General features: G+C 52.1%; 2 protein-coding genes across 2 annotated transcripts in view; one reads left to right on the forward strand and one right to left on the reverse strand.

Annotated features, from left to right (window-relative positions):
* Positions 1 to 8,531, reverse strand: part of SARS2 (seryl-tRNA synthetase 2, mitochondrial) — a 12,265-nt gene extending 3,734 nt beyond the window's left edge. The window contains exons 1-7 of the mRNA XM_007955543.1: positions 8,265 to 8,531; positions 4,151 to 4,246; positions 2,709 to 2,738; positions 1,954 to 2,094; positions 1,818 to 1,872; positions 549 to 612; positions 213 to 318 (exon numbers count right to left, since the gene is read on the reverse strand). Of these exons, the coding sequence (XP_007953734.1) occupies positions 213 to 318; positions 549 to 612; positions 1,818 to 1,872; positions 1,954 to 2,094; positions 2,709 to 2,738; positions 4,151 to 4,246; positions 8,265 to 8,531 (759 nt within the window). The remainder of the gene's footprint in view (positions 1 to 212; positions 319 to 548; positions 613 to 1,817; positions 1,873 to 1,953; positions 2,095 to 2,708; positions 2,739 to 4,150; positions 4,247 to 8,264) is intronic.
* A 574-nt stretch (positions 8,532 to 9,105) lies between these two features.
* Positions 9,106 to 13,376, forward strand: MRPS12 (mitochondrial ribosomal protein S12). The gene is made up of 2 exons (XM_007955526.1): positions 9,106 to 9,154; positions 13,009 to 13,376. The coding sequence occupies exons 1-2, from the start codon at positions 9,106 to 9,108 to the stop codon at positions 13,374 to 13,376; spliced, it is 417 nt and encodes a 138-aa protein (XP_007953717.1).
* The last annotated feature ends 1,838 nt before the right edge of the window (positions 13,377 to 15,214 follow it).

A 15,214-nucleotide genomic window follows, 5' to 3' on the forward strand; every position in this document is an offset into this window, starting at 1 on the left:
AGTAAACTTGCTCTGTAAACTTTCACCCAAATCACAATTAAAAAAAAAAAAAACTGAAAAAAAAAAAGAATAGTACCCGCCTTGTCAAGCTGTCTTAAGAATCCAATGTGCCAATAACACACACAGAGTTCCTGGGGCAGAGGTCACCCATCCTCCCTCCAAGCTCTGTGCCAAGGCCACGCCCCCCACAGCCTTCCCATCCTGGTCCATACCCGGTGGACGAGTTTGGTGAGTGTGAAGTTAACCAGACCATGCTGCAGAAGGGCCCCAGCCCCACGCAGGTAATAAGAGCGGTGGCCGGACACGTGGGACAGGCGCCTGGAAGACAGGCAGATAGGCAGGTGCATGTGGGCTAGGGCTGGTGGGGGGAGGAGGACCCAACACCCAGGGGTAGAGGCCCAGCTGCCAGGCAGGGCCAGGCATCAAACATTCATGCCAGGGTGCAGTTCTGGCGGGTCCACACCCAGTGCTGAGCCTGAGGCGGGAGCTGGGTGCCAGCTGCTGGGCTGGAGGTGGCTGGGCCGAGGGGCGGGACAGGAGGGGCTCACTTCTGACGGATGATGTCCAGCTTTTCGCCGATTTCCAGGTGACCCCGGGGTTGGAAGGAGAAAGCTGGATGTGGGTAAAAGCAACAGGTGTTAAATGGGAACCTAATTTGCTGTGTAATCTTCACTGAAAACAAAGTATTATTAAAAAAATCAGTGAGTAAAACAGGGAACAGAAACAGAAAGAGGACTAGAAGACAGAGGAAAGGAGGGAAGAGAGAAAGGGAGAGAAAAAGAAAGGAGTGAGAAACAGAGACAAAGAGATGGGATGAGAAAGAAGGAAGGAGCAGATGAGTGGTGGGAAGAAAGGCAGGAAGGCAGCGCCAGGAGTGGGACGGGAGAGAGGAAACCTCAAGAGGACAAGAGAGAATCATTGGCCAGGAGACCCCCACAGCCAGGGAGGAAGAGCCCAAGGGAGACAGGATTCGAAACAGGATGTCACACACAAACACCCCCCCCCCGAAACATCCATCCATCCACACACACCCACACACACCCACAATACACCTACCCACATATATCCATACAAACACACACACACCTAGACACATACATACATACCCCTACTCACACACATCCATACACATACATCCATACACACATACACCTACATACATCCATACACACACACCTACACACATAAATCCATACATATACACATACACACACATCCATATACACTATGACACACACACCCGTATATACATACACCCACACCCACACATACCCCTACACACATTAATCCATATATATACACACATACACCCCCATCTCTATATACATACACCCCCACACACACATCCATACACACACACCTACCTGCACACATCCATATACACACACACACCTATCCACATACATCCATATACACACATTATACACACCAACCCATATACATCCATATACACATAAACACACACACCTACCCGCATACATCCATATACACACATATACACACCTACCCACATACATACATAAACACACACACCGACCCACATACATCCATATACACACACATACACACATGTACACACACATACACTTACCCCCTGGAAGGGAGACAGGGCAAGCAAACCAAATGAGGGGAAGACAGAGCAAGAAAGAGAACAAAACTCAAGAAATGCCCCTCAGGGACAGGAAGACAGGGTCCGCTTCCACCGCACCAAGGCTTCCGCAGGGCCCAGCTGGAGCTGCAGACCCCAGCAGCCTCCCTACCCCTGCCAGCCTCGGGTCACTGGCTGGGCAGCTCCCAGGCCCTGGGGTGTGGCCTACCTGGCTTGTCTCCAACGATATGGAGCACTCGGGCCTGGCTCTCATCTCCAACAGGCTGCAGGGAGACAGCGGGTGTCACAGGGACAGTGGCACCAGGTGGGCCCTGGGCCTCCCTGCCACACAGCATTGCACTCACCACATCAGGGTGGGTCTGGTTGGGTAGCCTCAGCGCCCGCAGGTAGAACTGTTCCTCGAGCTGGGCCTCCTTGGGGTATAAGGGGACAAGCCGCTTCCGAATCTCCCGGCCACGTGCCCGTAGACTCTGATACCGAGCGTCCTGGAGATGGGGCAAGCAGGGTCAGCCCAGGAGAGGGTGGGCTGATCTCTCAGTTTGACCTCGATCCCTGCAGGTAGAACCTCTGTGGTGCACATTCATTGCCTCTTCTCTTGGCCCAGAACCCTGCATTTCCTCACTACCACATGGCCCATCAGGGTCATGACTCAGGCCTGGCCAACCGGAGCACTCCATTGCCTGGCCACAGTGACTGGCTCGAGACAAAAGCCCATGATCCAAGGCAAAGTAATGCGAATCAGCCCCAGGACTCTGACTGGAGCCATCAGGGAAGTGGTCATCTTTGTTCCTCATCTCCCTACCTCAAGCTGTGTGGCCCACCCAGACCCCTAACATGACAAAGCTAGTCTGGGAATGAGAGAAAAATAGAACCAAGACAGGGAGACAGGTCCTGGATCCAGCTGCACCTGAAGCTGGGGCCAACTGTACCTGGATCCAGCTGTACCTGAAGCTAGATTTTAGTTTCATGAATTAATAGTCTCTTTTTTTCTTTAAACCTGTCTGAGTTACGTTTCTGTCAAAACTGAGGAATCACAACTGAAAGCATGCTCCCTGCCACCCCCCTCCTCCAGGGACAGGACATCAACTCCCTCTAGTACCTGCTGGATTTGATTCTTGTCTTGGTTGTCCTGAGAGAAAAGAGACAGAGGTGGTGATGAGGCTGATGAAGTGGAAGGGGGAGAAGAAAGGAAGTGGGGTGACAGGTCAAACAAGGTCAGGGAATCTGAATCCCCGGCTCTGCCAGTGACTGGCTGTGGAAGGCTGGCTGGGTCCCTCTTCCACTCTGTGACTCAGCTTCCCTGTTTATGGAACGGGGAGGAGGCAAGGTGACAAGACTGACATTACACCCACGGGTCCCATCTCCCGTCTGTGAAGGGCTGCCTCCGTGCAAGGCCCTGCGCGGGTCACATGATCTTGTCTCCTCACAACCCACTCTCTGAAGCTGGAACCAACGTGATCCCCATTTTGAAGACGAGGAACGTCCGTGAGCTTGTATCTGGAGGCCTGCAACCAGGGCCTTTGAAGTGTGGAATCTTCTACAATTCTGGGCAGCTGAGGGGAGCAGGCAGCCCTGGGTCCAAATGTTGGGTTGTATCAGCTGTGTGCCCTTGGGCACATCTCCTCCCTCTCTGGGCCTTGGTCTTACCATCTGCAAAACGGGGGTGACAATAGGACCTCCCAGCAGGGCTGCTGTGTGGCTTCTCAGAGAGGACCAGCTGGTGCTCGTTAGATGTGAACTGCCATTAAGGTGGTTTTCACTTACTGCCCACCTGTGATGCATGGAGTCTGGAGGTGTGACGAGTGGCGGGAGAGGCCGTCCGGTGCGGTGACTAACAGCAGCCTGAATGCCTCAGAGCAAACTCACCCCACCACTTTCCGGCTGCGTGACTTAGGCAAGTTTGAACCTCTGGGGGCCTCAGTTTGCTCAGCTGTCAAACGAGATCTCAGAGTTGTGGTGAAGAATGAAGGAGTCCATAAAGCACCTAGAACCATGCCTGGCACACAGTGAGTCTGCAGAGTGTCTGCCATGGTCTTTGCGACGGTTTCGAAGCCCTCTGGGGCACGTGCCTGTGGATGTCTAACCCAACATCGCTTACCCTCTTTCCTCCTCTCCAACAGAACCCTGACTCTGTTCTCTCCCCGAGGCAGCCGGTGGCCCAGCCCCCCGCCCTTGGTCAGCCTAACCAGAAATCCCACTCCTCTTGCTGGTGATGGGTAGGGGAGCAAGTGGGTGCGTGCTGCTTCCCTGCTGGACGCCTCAGGCAAGGTCTCCCTGCTCCTGGAAAAGGCACGCAAGCCTTTTCATGGCACAGAAGCCCTTTTCCTGCCACTGGCAGAGCTGTGGGAGGCAAAGTGGTGCCGTGGCAGCCTTCTTAGAACCGTAAGAGAGGACACGGAGGCCAGATCAGGAAGCTGGGCTAGGGGTGCCTCTGACAACCATCCCCAGGACCACCAGCCGACGCCCACGTGGCTCTCGCTGTTCCTCGTGGCGGGAGGTGACCTCGCTGCGACCCCTCCCCAGCCAGGACCCCCCACTCACCAGCAGGGCCCGCACCGCCTCCGTCACAGCTCTTTTCTCCTCCTCCAGGCCCCGGATCTGCTCCCGCAGCTGCCTCAGCTCCTGCCAGGTCGATATCTGGGGACGGAGATGGAGGGGTGGTGGTGGAGCACTCACGGCCCCTTCTCGCTGGCCAGCTGGGCTTGCGGTGGGGTGGGGCAGGGACCCCACGCTGTCCTCAGCAGCCCTTCCCCTCTTCCCTCAGCGCCAGAACCCCTGATGGTTAGGTGGGCACACGGCAGCCTGGAATTAAGATGCACTTTCCCTTCTCTCTTATGGCCGCCTGCGCCCATGTGACCAATACCAGCCAAGGGACCCGAGTGGAAGTGGAAAGGATGTGTGTAATAATTTGGCTGCTCTTTGTCCTCATTCCTGGGAGGTGACCTTGGAATTTCTCTAGTGATTTGTCTTTGTTATTTATGGCAGGTTCCTCAGAACACACCAGATTGTTTCTGCTGCTAAGCTGACTGGGGGCGCAGGGGGGCACACAATTGTTTATGCTAAAGAGGTAACTCAGGATGCGGGATAGGGGGCTGGCCATGCCAGAAAGGCCAACCATATGGTTAGAGGGCTAGGGCTTTGAGCCATTGTCAGCCTATCTTCTGGGGGATGGGAGTTGGAGCTGGAGCCCAATGACAGGGCCAATGCTTCAATCTTGGCCAGACAACCAAACTCCAATGAGAACTGCACAGCAAAGCTCAGGTGAGCTTCCTTGGTTGGCAGTATTCTGCGTACTGTCACACATCAGGCTGCCGGGGGTGGGGGTGGGGGGGTGAGGTGTCTCTCTGTCTGGCCATTCTCATCTGTAGCCGTTTGCTGTAATAAAACTGTAGAGCACTCCTGAGTTCTGGGAGTCCTTCCAGCAAATGGTCAAACCTGAGGAAATTGTGGAAAAACCCAAATTTATAGCTATTTGGTGAGACGTGCAGGTGGCCTGAGGACCTTGAACTCACAGCTGAGCTCTGAAGTGAAGGCAGTCTGGTGGAGGGCTGTGCCCTCACTGTGGTGTATGGCCCAACTCTGTGTAGTTGGTGTCAGAACTCCTTGTGGTATGGACTTCGGGGTCATCTTCTTAAAGACGGGTGCCCAACCTAGACACTCTCCTTCCCACTTCCCTTGGACTGGTAGACGGACCCTGAGGGGAGCTGAAGAGGACTACACCCTAAGGGGCACAGAGCGAGAAGATGGAAAGAACCTGGGCTCCTGATGGACACATGGAGCAGAGTCCCCCTGCTGGCCTCTGACCTCTCAACAATGATGTAAGAGCAAAACAGCCTCCTCTCCTAGGGGCTGCGATGGCAGCTCGGCCTGCACTCAACAACACGGTGGGATAAGAAGCCAGGAGAGACCCTCCACCCCTGAGCTCTCATTTCTTGGGGGATACCTACTGTTAGGAATTCCCTACCTGTGAGCCCAGACTCCTTGGAAAATCCCTTTGTTCTCTCTGGCTTTAGTTTTTCTCTTTGGCAGAATGGTGCAAACAATGCTGTCCTACCTCCCTGGGTTGTGGTGGGGCTGGAAGCCAGAAGAGGCGAGGGGCCACGAAGTGGTTTGCTGCCCACCTGAGGGCTCCACCAGGTGTTCCCCGGACACTGTGCACTCACCTAACTCTGTTCTTCCTCCACCTCAGGAGCAGCCCCACTGGACTCCTAAGCTCTAGCCCAGAGTCCTGGGCGTCCTCCTGAAGTCCTGGATGTCTCCCTCCCCTGTCATCATGTCCTGGCCTTTCTGTCTCCCTCCCCACCATCTCCCTGCTCCTGCCCCACCACAAGCCTGGCCATCTCCCACCAGGATTCCAGTCCCAGCCTCCCACCCCCTCCAACCCAGACAGAGAGTTCTTTCACATGTCTCCGCTGCTTGAAAGCATCCCCAACTCCCCAGTGCCCCCAGGAACAAACCACATGCTTGAGTATGACTTGCAAAGCCATGTGCCATACTGCTCGTCACACTTTCTGCTCTAAAGATGTGGTTTCTCAAGACTTCAGATCAATTAGTGGGTTGTAAAATAAATTTGGGTTCTTTACACCAGCATTTGAAAAAATAAAATAGAATGTTGTTGTTGTTGTGCCGTCGAGTCGGACCCGACTCATAGCGACCCCTCCTTGGGTTTCCGAGGCAGTGTCACTACGGAAGTAGATTGCCCCATCTTCTTTCTGAGGAGTGGCTGGTGGGTTTGAACCGCCAGCCTTCTGGTTAGCAGTCAAGTGCCTTAGCCACTATGCTACCAGAGCTCCCATCAAATAGAATACAATTAAAAAAAAAATAAGAATGCATCATTGCACATGGTAAGATCAAGAATAGTTAATGAAACCTTTGTTTCAAGTTTGGCTGTGCGTGTACTGGATCAGGATGTGAAAAATATTTCTAATTGTTGGTCACAAAGCTTGAGAAACCCTGTAAAAGGTGTGACACTCTAAATTATATACATCACTACCTGAGCAGAACTGTGCTCCACAGGGTTTTCAAGGGCTGATATTTTGGAAGTAGATTGCCAGGCCTTTCTTCCAAGGCATCTCTGGGTGAATTCACACCACCAACAAGCTCCTTAACCATTTGCATCACTCTGCAGATCCACCAAACGCAACATACTGTCCTTCCTCTATGCATTTGTACATATTGGTCCCTCCACCTGGTACATTCTTCCCCTCTTTTCCGCTGGCTAACCCTCACTTGTTCCACACACTTTTGCCTAATCCCTCCCCCTCTCAAAAGCCCTCCTAGATAGTCCCTATTTTTCCTTCAGAGCACTTAACAGGAAGTTATAATTATATATTCATATTGTACATTATACGTCTGTCTCTCTCACTAGGCGAACTTGGCTAACACATCAGTTCAGAGTGTATACTGTGTAGCCAGACAGCATGAGTTCAAATTTCTGCTCTGCCGCTTACCAGCTGTGTGACCTTAAAAAAGCTAAACCCACTGCCATAGAGTCGATCCGACTGATAGCAACCCCCGTTGGGTTCCCAAGGCTGTAAATCTTTACAGAAGTAGATTGCCTCATCTTCCTCTCACAGAGCAGCTGGTAGGCTTGAACCACTGACCTTCTGGGTAGCAGCCAAATGCCTTACCCAATGCACCACCAGAGCTCTTTTGTGTGATCTTAGGCAAGTTAATTAACTTCTCTGAACCTTAAGTTTCCTCTCTGATATAATGGAGGAAATGATGGCACTTACCACACAGGGTTGTTGAAAAATTAAACTAAGCTAAATATGTATAAAGTACTTAGAACAGGGTGGTAGGGCAATCTACGAGAGGGCTGGGAGGGCTTGGGGACCCCTCCCTCCTCAGCACCCCGGAAGGGTTTTGAGATATGATAATCCGAGTTTAGTCCTCTAGCAAGTAGTATTATATTAGTGTTAGCTGTTTCATTGTTATTCTTCACCACTTATTCGCAACACCTGGAACACGGTGTTCCATAAATGTCTGTCAATGGAATCATACATTCATTAAATACGCTTATCTAACTGCCTGCTATCTGTGGAGCAGGTGCAAGATGCTACCTTTCATTGCCCTAAGGCGAGTCCGCTGAACCTTCCGACTCACTCCCTCACTTTCCTTTCTGTTTACGGCCTTAGGCTAAGTCTGGCCTCAGATATGTAACACAGAGGGCACGGATACATAGTAAATACCTTGTGCAGTTAAGTACTCAGCATGCATTATGAAATGGGTGCATGAGAGTCCAAGACACAGTGGGCATCTTTGACATGCAGTTGTTGTTGTTGTTGTTATGTGCCGTGGAGTCGGACCCGACTCATAGCGACCCCTCCTTGGGTTTCCGAGGCAGTATCACTACGGAAGTAGATTGCCCCATCTTCCTTCCGAGGAGTGGCTGGTGGGTTTGAACCGCCAGCCTTCTGGTTAGCAGTCAAGTGTCTTAGCCACTATGCTACCAGAGCTCCTTTGACATGCAGTAGTGCCTTAGATCTAGCGGATAATTGGTCCTGCAGAAAAATTTCTTAAACTTGGGAAAGAGCTATAAAATTGATGAAATAAGTCCAGTCCCTGCCAGAGAGCATCTTGCAAGCCCATTTCTTCCGTAAATCGAGTAGCCAATAAGCAAAATGCCCTCGTTAGCCAGCGCAAGCGCACTCACGATCGCGTGCAGGTCAGCAGGCCGCAGCTCCCCCTTGCGGAGCTCCAGGGCGCGTGCGGCCTCCTCCGGGCATGCGCATAGCTGCTCCATGTCCAACTGAGGGAGCGCGCTGTAGCCCTCGCGAGCGTGCTCGTACAGGAGGTTCCGGTTCTGCTTCTCCGTAGCGAAATTTCTCCTTGAGCTTTGGTTGCAGGTGCAGCCTCCCCAGGACCAGAGTCCCCGACTAGCCCTCAAAGGCCATAAGCGCCGTGCCATGGACGCAGCCATCTTGGATGGGGGACAAGCAGCTACGCCCCTTTCGACCCGCCCGTTCCGTCTTGAGACCAATTGCAAAGCAGCTGTCCTGCTCGGATGAGCCAATCAGACCGTCAAAGGGGCGAGCTGAGGACAGTTGACCGAAATTGAGTGTCTTTGACCAATGGCCGTCTATGCTCAGCCCCTTTGCTTTACGTGAGCGGTAGAACCAGGAATCCCCTATCGGGATAACCTCCGGAGGTGGCTAGGGGTCGGATTCAGTGTGTCCGCGGGTCCTGTTACGGGTCGGTGAGGTCGAGGTAATCTGCCGGTCCTTCGTAATTCCCGGGTCTCTTCCCAGGCTTCCCTGTCCTCTTTTCTGAAAGTGGAAGCGGTTGGGTCCCTGGGTGCCTACACTGAACGAGTCTAAATTTCTGTTAGCAGCGTGAAGGGTTGTGGTTAGATCTTTAGAGGGACTTCCTTAGATTTAACTTCCTTTAGAGACTGAGAACAGGATGAGAGAAATTTGGCCCGATGACGGTCACTTTTTGCTCCGTTTTCTAAACATCTCATTCCGTTAACACAGGGACGCTTCAGGGACGGTAGGATGTCGTGGTCCGGCCTTCTCCGTGGTCTCAACACGTCCCTGAGCTGTGGTGAGTGCAGGGCTCTGGACTGCATGAGGGAACTGCACCACGCAGCCCCGAGGGAATCGGGTTTTTAATTAGGAATGGATTGTCGGCTGGGTTTTGGTGGGCCTCGGGTTGCAAGGGCAAGGGGTGGGGAGGTGTTAAGTACCATCAGGGGCTTACTCTGTATGTGGCGAGAACCAGGAGTTTGACCCAGTCACTTATTTCTTCAGAAAATACTTATTTGTTCAATACTTTGTGTGGGTGAGACATGGGTTTTAGATGTGGTTCTGTCTGAGGGTAAAAGGCCCGTACCCGCAGTGCCATTCAACTGCTGTTTTCCAAGCGTGTCATGTATACCAGGCACTGGGAAGGGCATTTTATACGCTCATGCCTTTCACAGAAATCAAATGCTTCTCAAGGGCCATGCCCTGTGAGGTATTTCATGCACTCGCTCACTGCAAACTTTCATTACACACCTGTTCGCCATTCACTGTGGTAACTCTGGACAGGAGATCTGTAGGAGTGATTAGTAAGGGCCCAGACCTGCTCTGGATCTTGGGTAGAATGTGCAGTTGGGTGAACAAAGAGCATTGGTGCATAAAACCCACTGTTACCAAGTCGATTCTGCCTCATAGTGACCCTCGTTGGGTTTCCAAGGATGCAAATCTTTACCTAAGTAGATTGTCTCATCTTCTTCCCTTGGAGCAGCTGATGGGTTTGAACTGCTAACCTTCTGGTTAACAGCCAAATGCCTTACCCACTATGCCACCAGAGCACCCTTAGAGAAGGCATAGGGATGCATCATTGGATGGATGTCCTGGGCTCTGAGTGCCAGGAGTGCAGGGCCCAGGACTTGTCACCACTGTACCTCTGTTCCTGGAGCCAGTAGGTGCTCAATAATTGTTAAAGAGAATCCAGGCATCTTTGCATCTTCTTAGACCCTCTATCCAGTTGATGAGCTCACCCTGGAGATCTGTCCCCCTCTGCCACCTGCTTTTCATCTTTTCGTTGATGACACTGCAGTCACACTGGTCTCCTTTCTCGGAGTGTCTTTGGGGACACAGGTTAGAGCAGAGTGAGCAAGGAGGCAAGTGGAGAGATGAGGTCAGGGCAGTGGCTGGGGCAGAGCATGGGGGGCCTACCCTGAGTGAGACAGAGCCATGGAAGGGCTGTGAGCAGGACAGGGGCTTGGTTGACTCAGGTGTTTACAGGGCTCCTCTGGGGACACGTTGGGGGATGGGACAGGAGCTGGGAGACAATGAAGAGGAGGATGCAGGTGTCCCGGAGGGGGGCAGGAGAGATGAAACCAAGGTGGGCACAGTGGAGGAGGGAGAAAGGGGCAGCACTGATCACATTTCAAGGTTGTACTGATAGGATCTGCTAATGGGGGCTGGATGTGGGTGAGAGAAGTCAGTGATCCCTCCAGGAACCCCCCACAGGGTTGCTACAAACATGCGTGAGTTAGTAAAATGCGTAGAACAGTACTCAGCGCAGTGTGGGCACCCACATTCACTTGTTATTATTTAGTTCAGTTATTCCAAAAAGCAGCAGCTCTGGTGGCATAGTGTGTAAGACATTAGCTGCTAACCAGAAAGTCCATGGTTCAAACCCACCAGCTGCTCCATGGGAGAAAGATGAGGCAGTCTACTTGTGTAAAGCTTTACAGCCTTGGAAACCCAGTGGGGGTCGCTATGACTCAGAATTGATTCGATGGCAGAGGTTCATAAATTTTTATTTTGATGATAAATAATGTTTTATGTTTGAGTAAAAAAACCAAACTCACTGCCATGGATTCAAATGTGACTCATGGCGACCCCTCCTTGGGTTTCTGAGGCAGTATCACTGTGGAAATAGATTGCTCAACTTTCCTTCTTAGGAGGGTTGGTGGGTTTGAACCACCAGCCTTCTGGTTAGCAGTCCAATGCCTTAGCCACAACTATTTTTCAAAATTTATATAGATGATCTCTTATACTCTTGGTAATTATTTTTTTATTGTGATTTGGGTGAAAGTTTACAGAGCAAATTCACTTCCCATACAGCAGCTCACATACAGTTTGTCTCATGACTTTGACTGCAATTTCCCACAATGCAACAGCTCCCCTCCCACTTCCTCCCAATAGTTACCACTTCCCTGTGTCCGTCCCTCCATGCACTCCTGCCCCTTGAGCTGTCTCCCTGTGTATAGTCAGCCTTTCTTTCTCCCATGATTGCTCTCTACAAGGAGTGTATCTACCTCAGGTAAATGTTCAACTCCTACACCTGTCTTTTGTTTGGCTGGAAGCCACAGGTGTGAGTTCCATTCCAGACCTGAAGGGCAGCTAGGGGCCATAGTCAGTGATTCCATCAGGTTCTATCAGGCCAGCAAACCTGCTCCCACCCCCTTTTTTCTTTTTTTCCAAATGGTTTTTGAGTTTTGTTCCACATTGTTCTCCCTCTCTATCCAGGATCTCCTCCATAGATCCCCCTCCAAGTGGTTGACCGTGGTAGCCAGGCACCATCTAGTTCTTCTGGTCTCATGACTAGTCGTATAGGCTGAGGATCACATGGTATACCAGTCTCTTGGACTGTTTCCATGTATCTTTGGTTTTCTTCATTCTTCTTTGCTCTGGATGAAGAGAACCCCATTGTTGCATCTAGGTGGCCACTTGCAAGCTTTTAAGACCCCAGTTGCTACTCACCAAAGTCAGATGTGGAACAATGTTTTTATGTAGTATGTTATGTTAATTGAACTATGTCCCCTGTGACCATGGCCCTGAGCCCACAGGTCCGACTACCTGCTCCCTCCGGGTAGCTGGCTGTGGCCATTATACTCTTGATTATCATCATCTAACCAAGACCAGTTCCCATTGAGTTGATTCTGAGTCTTGGCTGCCCCATGATTTCAGACTAGAACTGTGCTCCACAGGGTTGTCAATAGCTGTCATCTTTTGGACACCTTCCAGGGAGCCTCTGGGTGGATTTGAATCACCAACGTTTCGATCAGTAGCGGAGGGTACTGTCTGTACCACCCCATGGCCTCTTGAGTGTTGTGTGGTTTAACTAACCATGTATTTTTAGTTGATTTTGTATCTTTTTTCCCTCCTTTTTGAGAAGTTGGCAGGAGGGCATCACATCCCTTGTGTTATTTTTAAGTAGTGTTAAAAATTAACATTCTTCTTGTAGAGTATTAGTTAATTCATGCCCAGTGGTTAAAATAGAATCTGATACATGGTGGTTGCTCAGTAAATATTAGCTAGTCTTTCTATTATACGTCCCTGGGTGGCGCAAACGGTTCAGGTCACAGCCACCCAGGGGCACCTGGGAAGAAAGGAGTGGTAATGTGCTTCACAAAGATGCCAGCCATTGAAAACCCTAGGGAGCACAGTCCTACACGGACACAAGGGGCAGTGTCAGTCGGAACGGACTGGATGCCAACTGGTTTGGTTTGTTTATTCATATTATTTATCTTCAAGGAGCTCTGCTGGCATAGTGCCTAAGGCATTTGACTGCTAACCTGAAGGTTGACAGTTCAAACCACCAACCGCTCCACTTTAGAAAGACTGTGCGATCTACTTGGGTAAAGATTTACCCCCGTGGATATGCAGTGGGGGTTGGTATGAGTTGGGAGCGCTCCATGGCAGTGGGTTTGGTTTTTTGGTATTACCTACATACCCCTAAACTCTGGTTGCTGTGGGGTACTTTCTGCCTCATGGTGACCTCCGTGTGTCACAGTAGAACAACTGCTCCGTAAGGTTTGCAGTGGCTGATTTGGGGGAAGTCCAAGACCCCTAAACTCTGACAAACGCACCCTTACAAAGGGCTCGGGATAGTGCCTGGAATGGCAGATTACCGACTCTTTGGGATAATAACTCCACTCTGCCCCCGGTCCATCTCCCCAGGCCTGGCTCTGGCTCCCCGGCTGTGGGCCACCCGCCCCATGGCCACCCTGAATCAGATGCACCGTCTGGGCCCCCCGAAGTGGCCGCCCCGGCGTCTGGGCCCCACCGAAGGCCGGCCGCAGCTTAAAGGTGTGGTTTTGCGCACGTTCACCCGCAAGCCCAAGAAGCCCAACTCTGCCAACCGGAAGTGCTGCCGCGTGCGGCTCAGCACGGGCGTCGAGGCTGTCTGCTTCATCCCCGGCGAGGGCCACAGCCTGCAGGAGCACCACATCGTCCTCGTGCAGGGCGGCCGCACCCAGGACCTGCCCGGCGTCAAGCTCACTGTTGTGCGTGGCAAATACGACTGTGGCCACGTGCAGAAGAAGTGACCCCTGGAACCCTGCCGGGCTGAGCCTCCCTGCAGAACGAAACCTTCCTCCTCCCCAGGCTCCAGCAGGGTCCTTGGGACACTGTTCCGGCAGCCAGCCCTAGATTCGAATCCTGGCTCCGCTTTTCTTGTCAGAACCACTGTTAGCCCGCAGAGGTCCTGAGTTGAGAAAAAAGGTACCCTGTCAAGACCTTTGGCGTCCTTGCGTAGCGGTCGCCGAGTTCCTTTTCTGCCGGGACTGAACCCTGTACTGCCATCTGCTGGGAAGGACTTGTAATAAACCCAGATGGGCCACGGTGGTCAGTGGTGCCCTGGAGCTGTGCTGTCCTTGTGTAGCTTGGGGACTGAGGCCTCCCTGGGCCTTGGTTTCCTCCCCTGAAAACGGCCCCACTCGCTGTACTTCTTGTTCAGTTTCTTGGGGATTAAATGGTTTTATATGCATTAACACAGAACACCCACTGCCATGGAGTTGATCCGGACTCATACACAAGGATAATAACCCTGTTTGAAGCTTTAGAATCAAGTACATGGTACTGGGTCCCAGTTATACTTCCTGCAGATATGGGACCGGGGTTTCCCAACCTTGCAAAAGGCAGTAATTAGGTTGATGTTGAAGGGATTGAATGAGGGCATTGCTTCACATGTGGGAGCTTTTATCTGTATTATTGTCAGACTTAGGTCGACCTGGGTTCAAATCCTGCCTCCACCTCTTAATTGTTCCGTGACCTTTGTTGTATTTTCTGGGTCTGTTTTCTCCCCAGAAAAGGGTACTCACTGTGATTCTGACCTTAGGGGGTTCTTGCGAAGATTAAGTGGGAGAAGCACCTATTTGGCCCCATGATCATACCCTTGGCTCTGGAACCCAACTCTAGCTCATGCCTCAGCTCCCCTTAGTGGCCTGTGACTCTGAGCAGGTTATTCAGACTCCTCCTGGAAACGGCATTGATAATACCCACCCGAGAACAGTCGGAGGGCTGAGGAAGGACTTGAGAGCCTGTAGATGACATCACAGCCAGCTCAGGGTTCTCTTGAGTGGTCTCATTTCCTGCACAGCCCCTAGCACACACTTCCCCAGTTCCCCGTTGGAAACTCCTGCAAGGCTTCGTAGGCTCTGAGCTGGGGGCAGTCACGTGCATCGATTCCAGACAGATTGCCCATCACTTCACCTTAGCACCAGCTTTATTGAGATGTTTTCTGTGCCCCTGCACCCAGAGTCCAGGCAGAAGAGACTGGCCAGGCAGGGTGGGGGACAGAGTTTAGGGGCAGTGGAGAAGTACAGGGGCCTCGCCTCTGAGGGGGTCATGAGAGAAAACGCCTGCCTGGCCCAAAAGGAGGTGTGGGTGGGGCAGCATCAGTGGACACTGCATAGATGCAGCTGGTTACCTGCCCCACAGCTGAGCGCCAGAACTTCCCTACTGCCCCCTGCTCCCTGCCAGCAATCAGTATGCCCAGAAACACACAGACAAGGGGCCCTGCTTCCAGGCTGTCAGCAGGCTTCCCCCATTGTGTCTTGATTCCATCTACCAACTGATCCCTCACGTGTGAAAAGGCAGTCTGCAGGCAAATGAACTAGCAATGTCCCAGCTGCTCTTTGATGCCTACTACCTGGGGAGCTGAGGAAGCTGTGCACAGCCTGGTGGGGTCCCTGGTTTGTCACAGTGTGTGGGCCACCCTGCCGAAGCAGCAGCGTGGGGGGCATCACGGAGAGCATGACCAGAACAGGCCAGGTGGGACCCCCACCATCCCAGGGCACCTTTGGCTCCTGGCCACAAAGTCCCTGATTTGACAATAGCGTCATGCAGCCACAGTATGTCCTGAAAGGTCCTGGCAGGCTGGTTA

This window comes from Orycteropus afer, unplaced genomic scaffold, assembly GCF_000298275.1.
Source record: "Orycteropus afer afer isolate SDZICR_OR568_19922 unplaced genomic scaffold, OryAfe1.0 scaffold00507, whole genome shotgun sequence".
NCBI classification, from domain to species: domain Eukaryota; kingdom Metazoa; phylum Chordata; class Mammalia; order Tubulidentata; family Orycteropodidae; genus Orycteropus; species Orycteropus afer.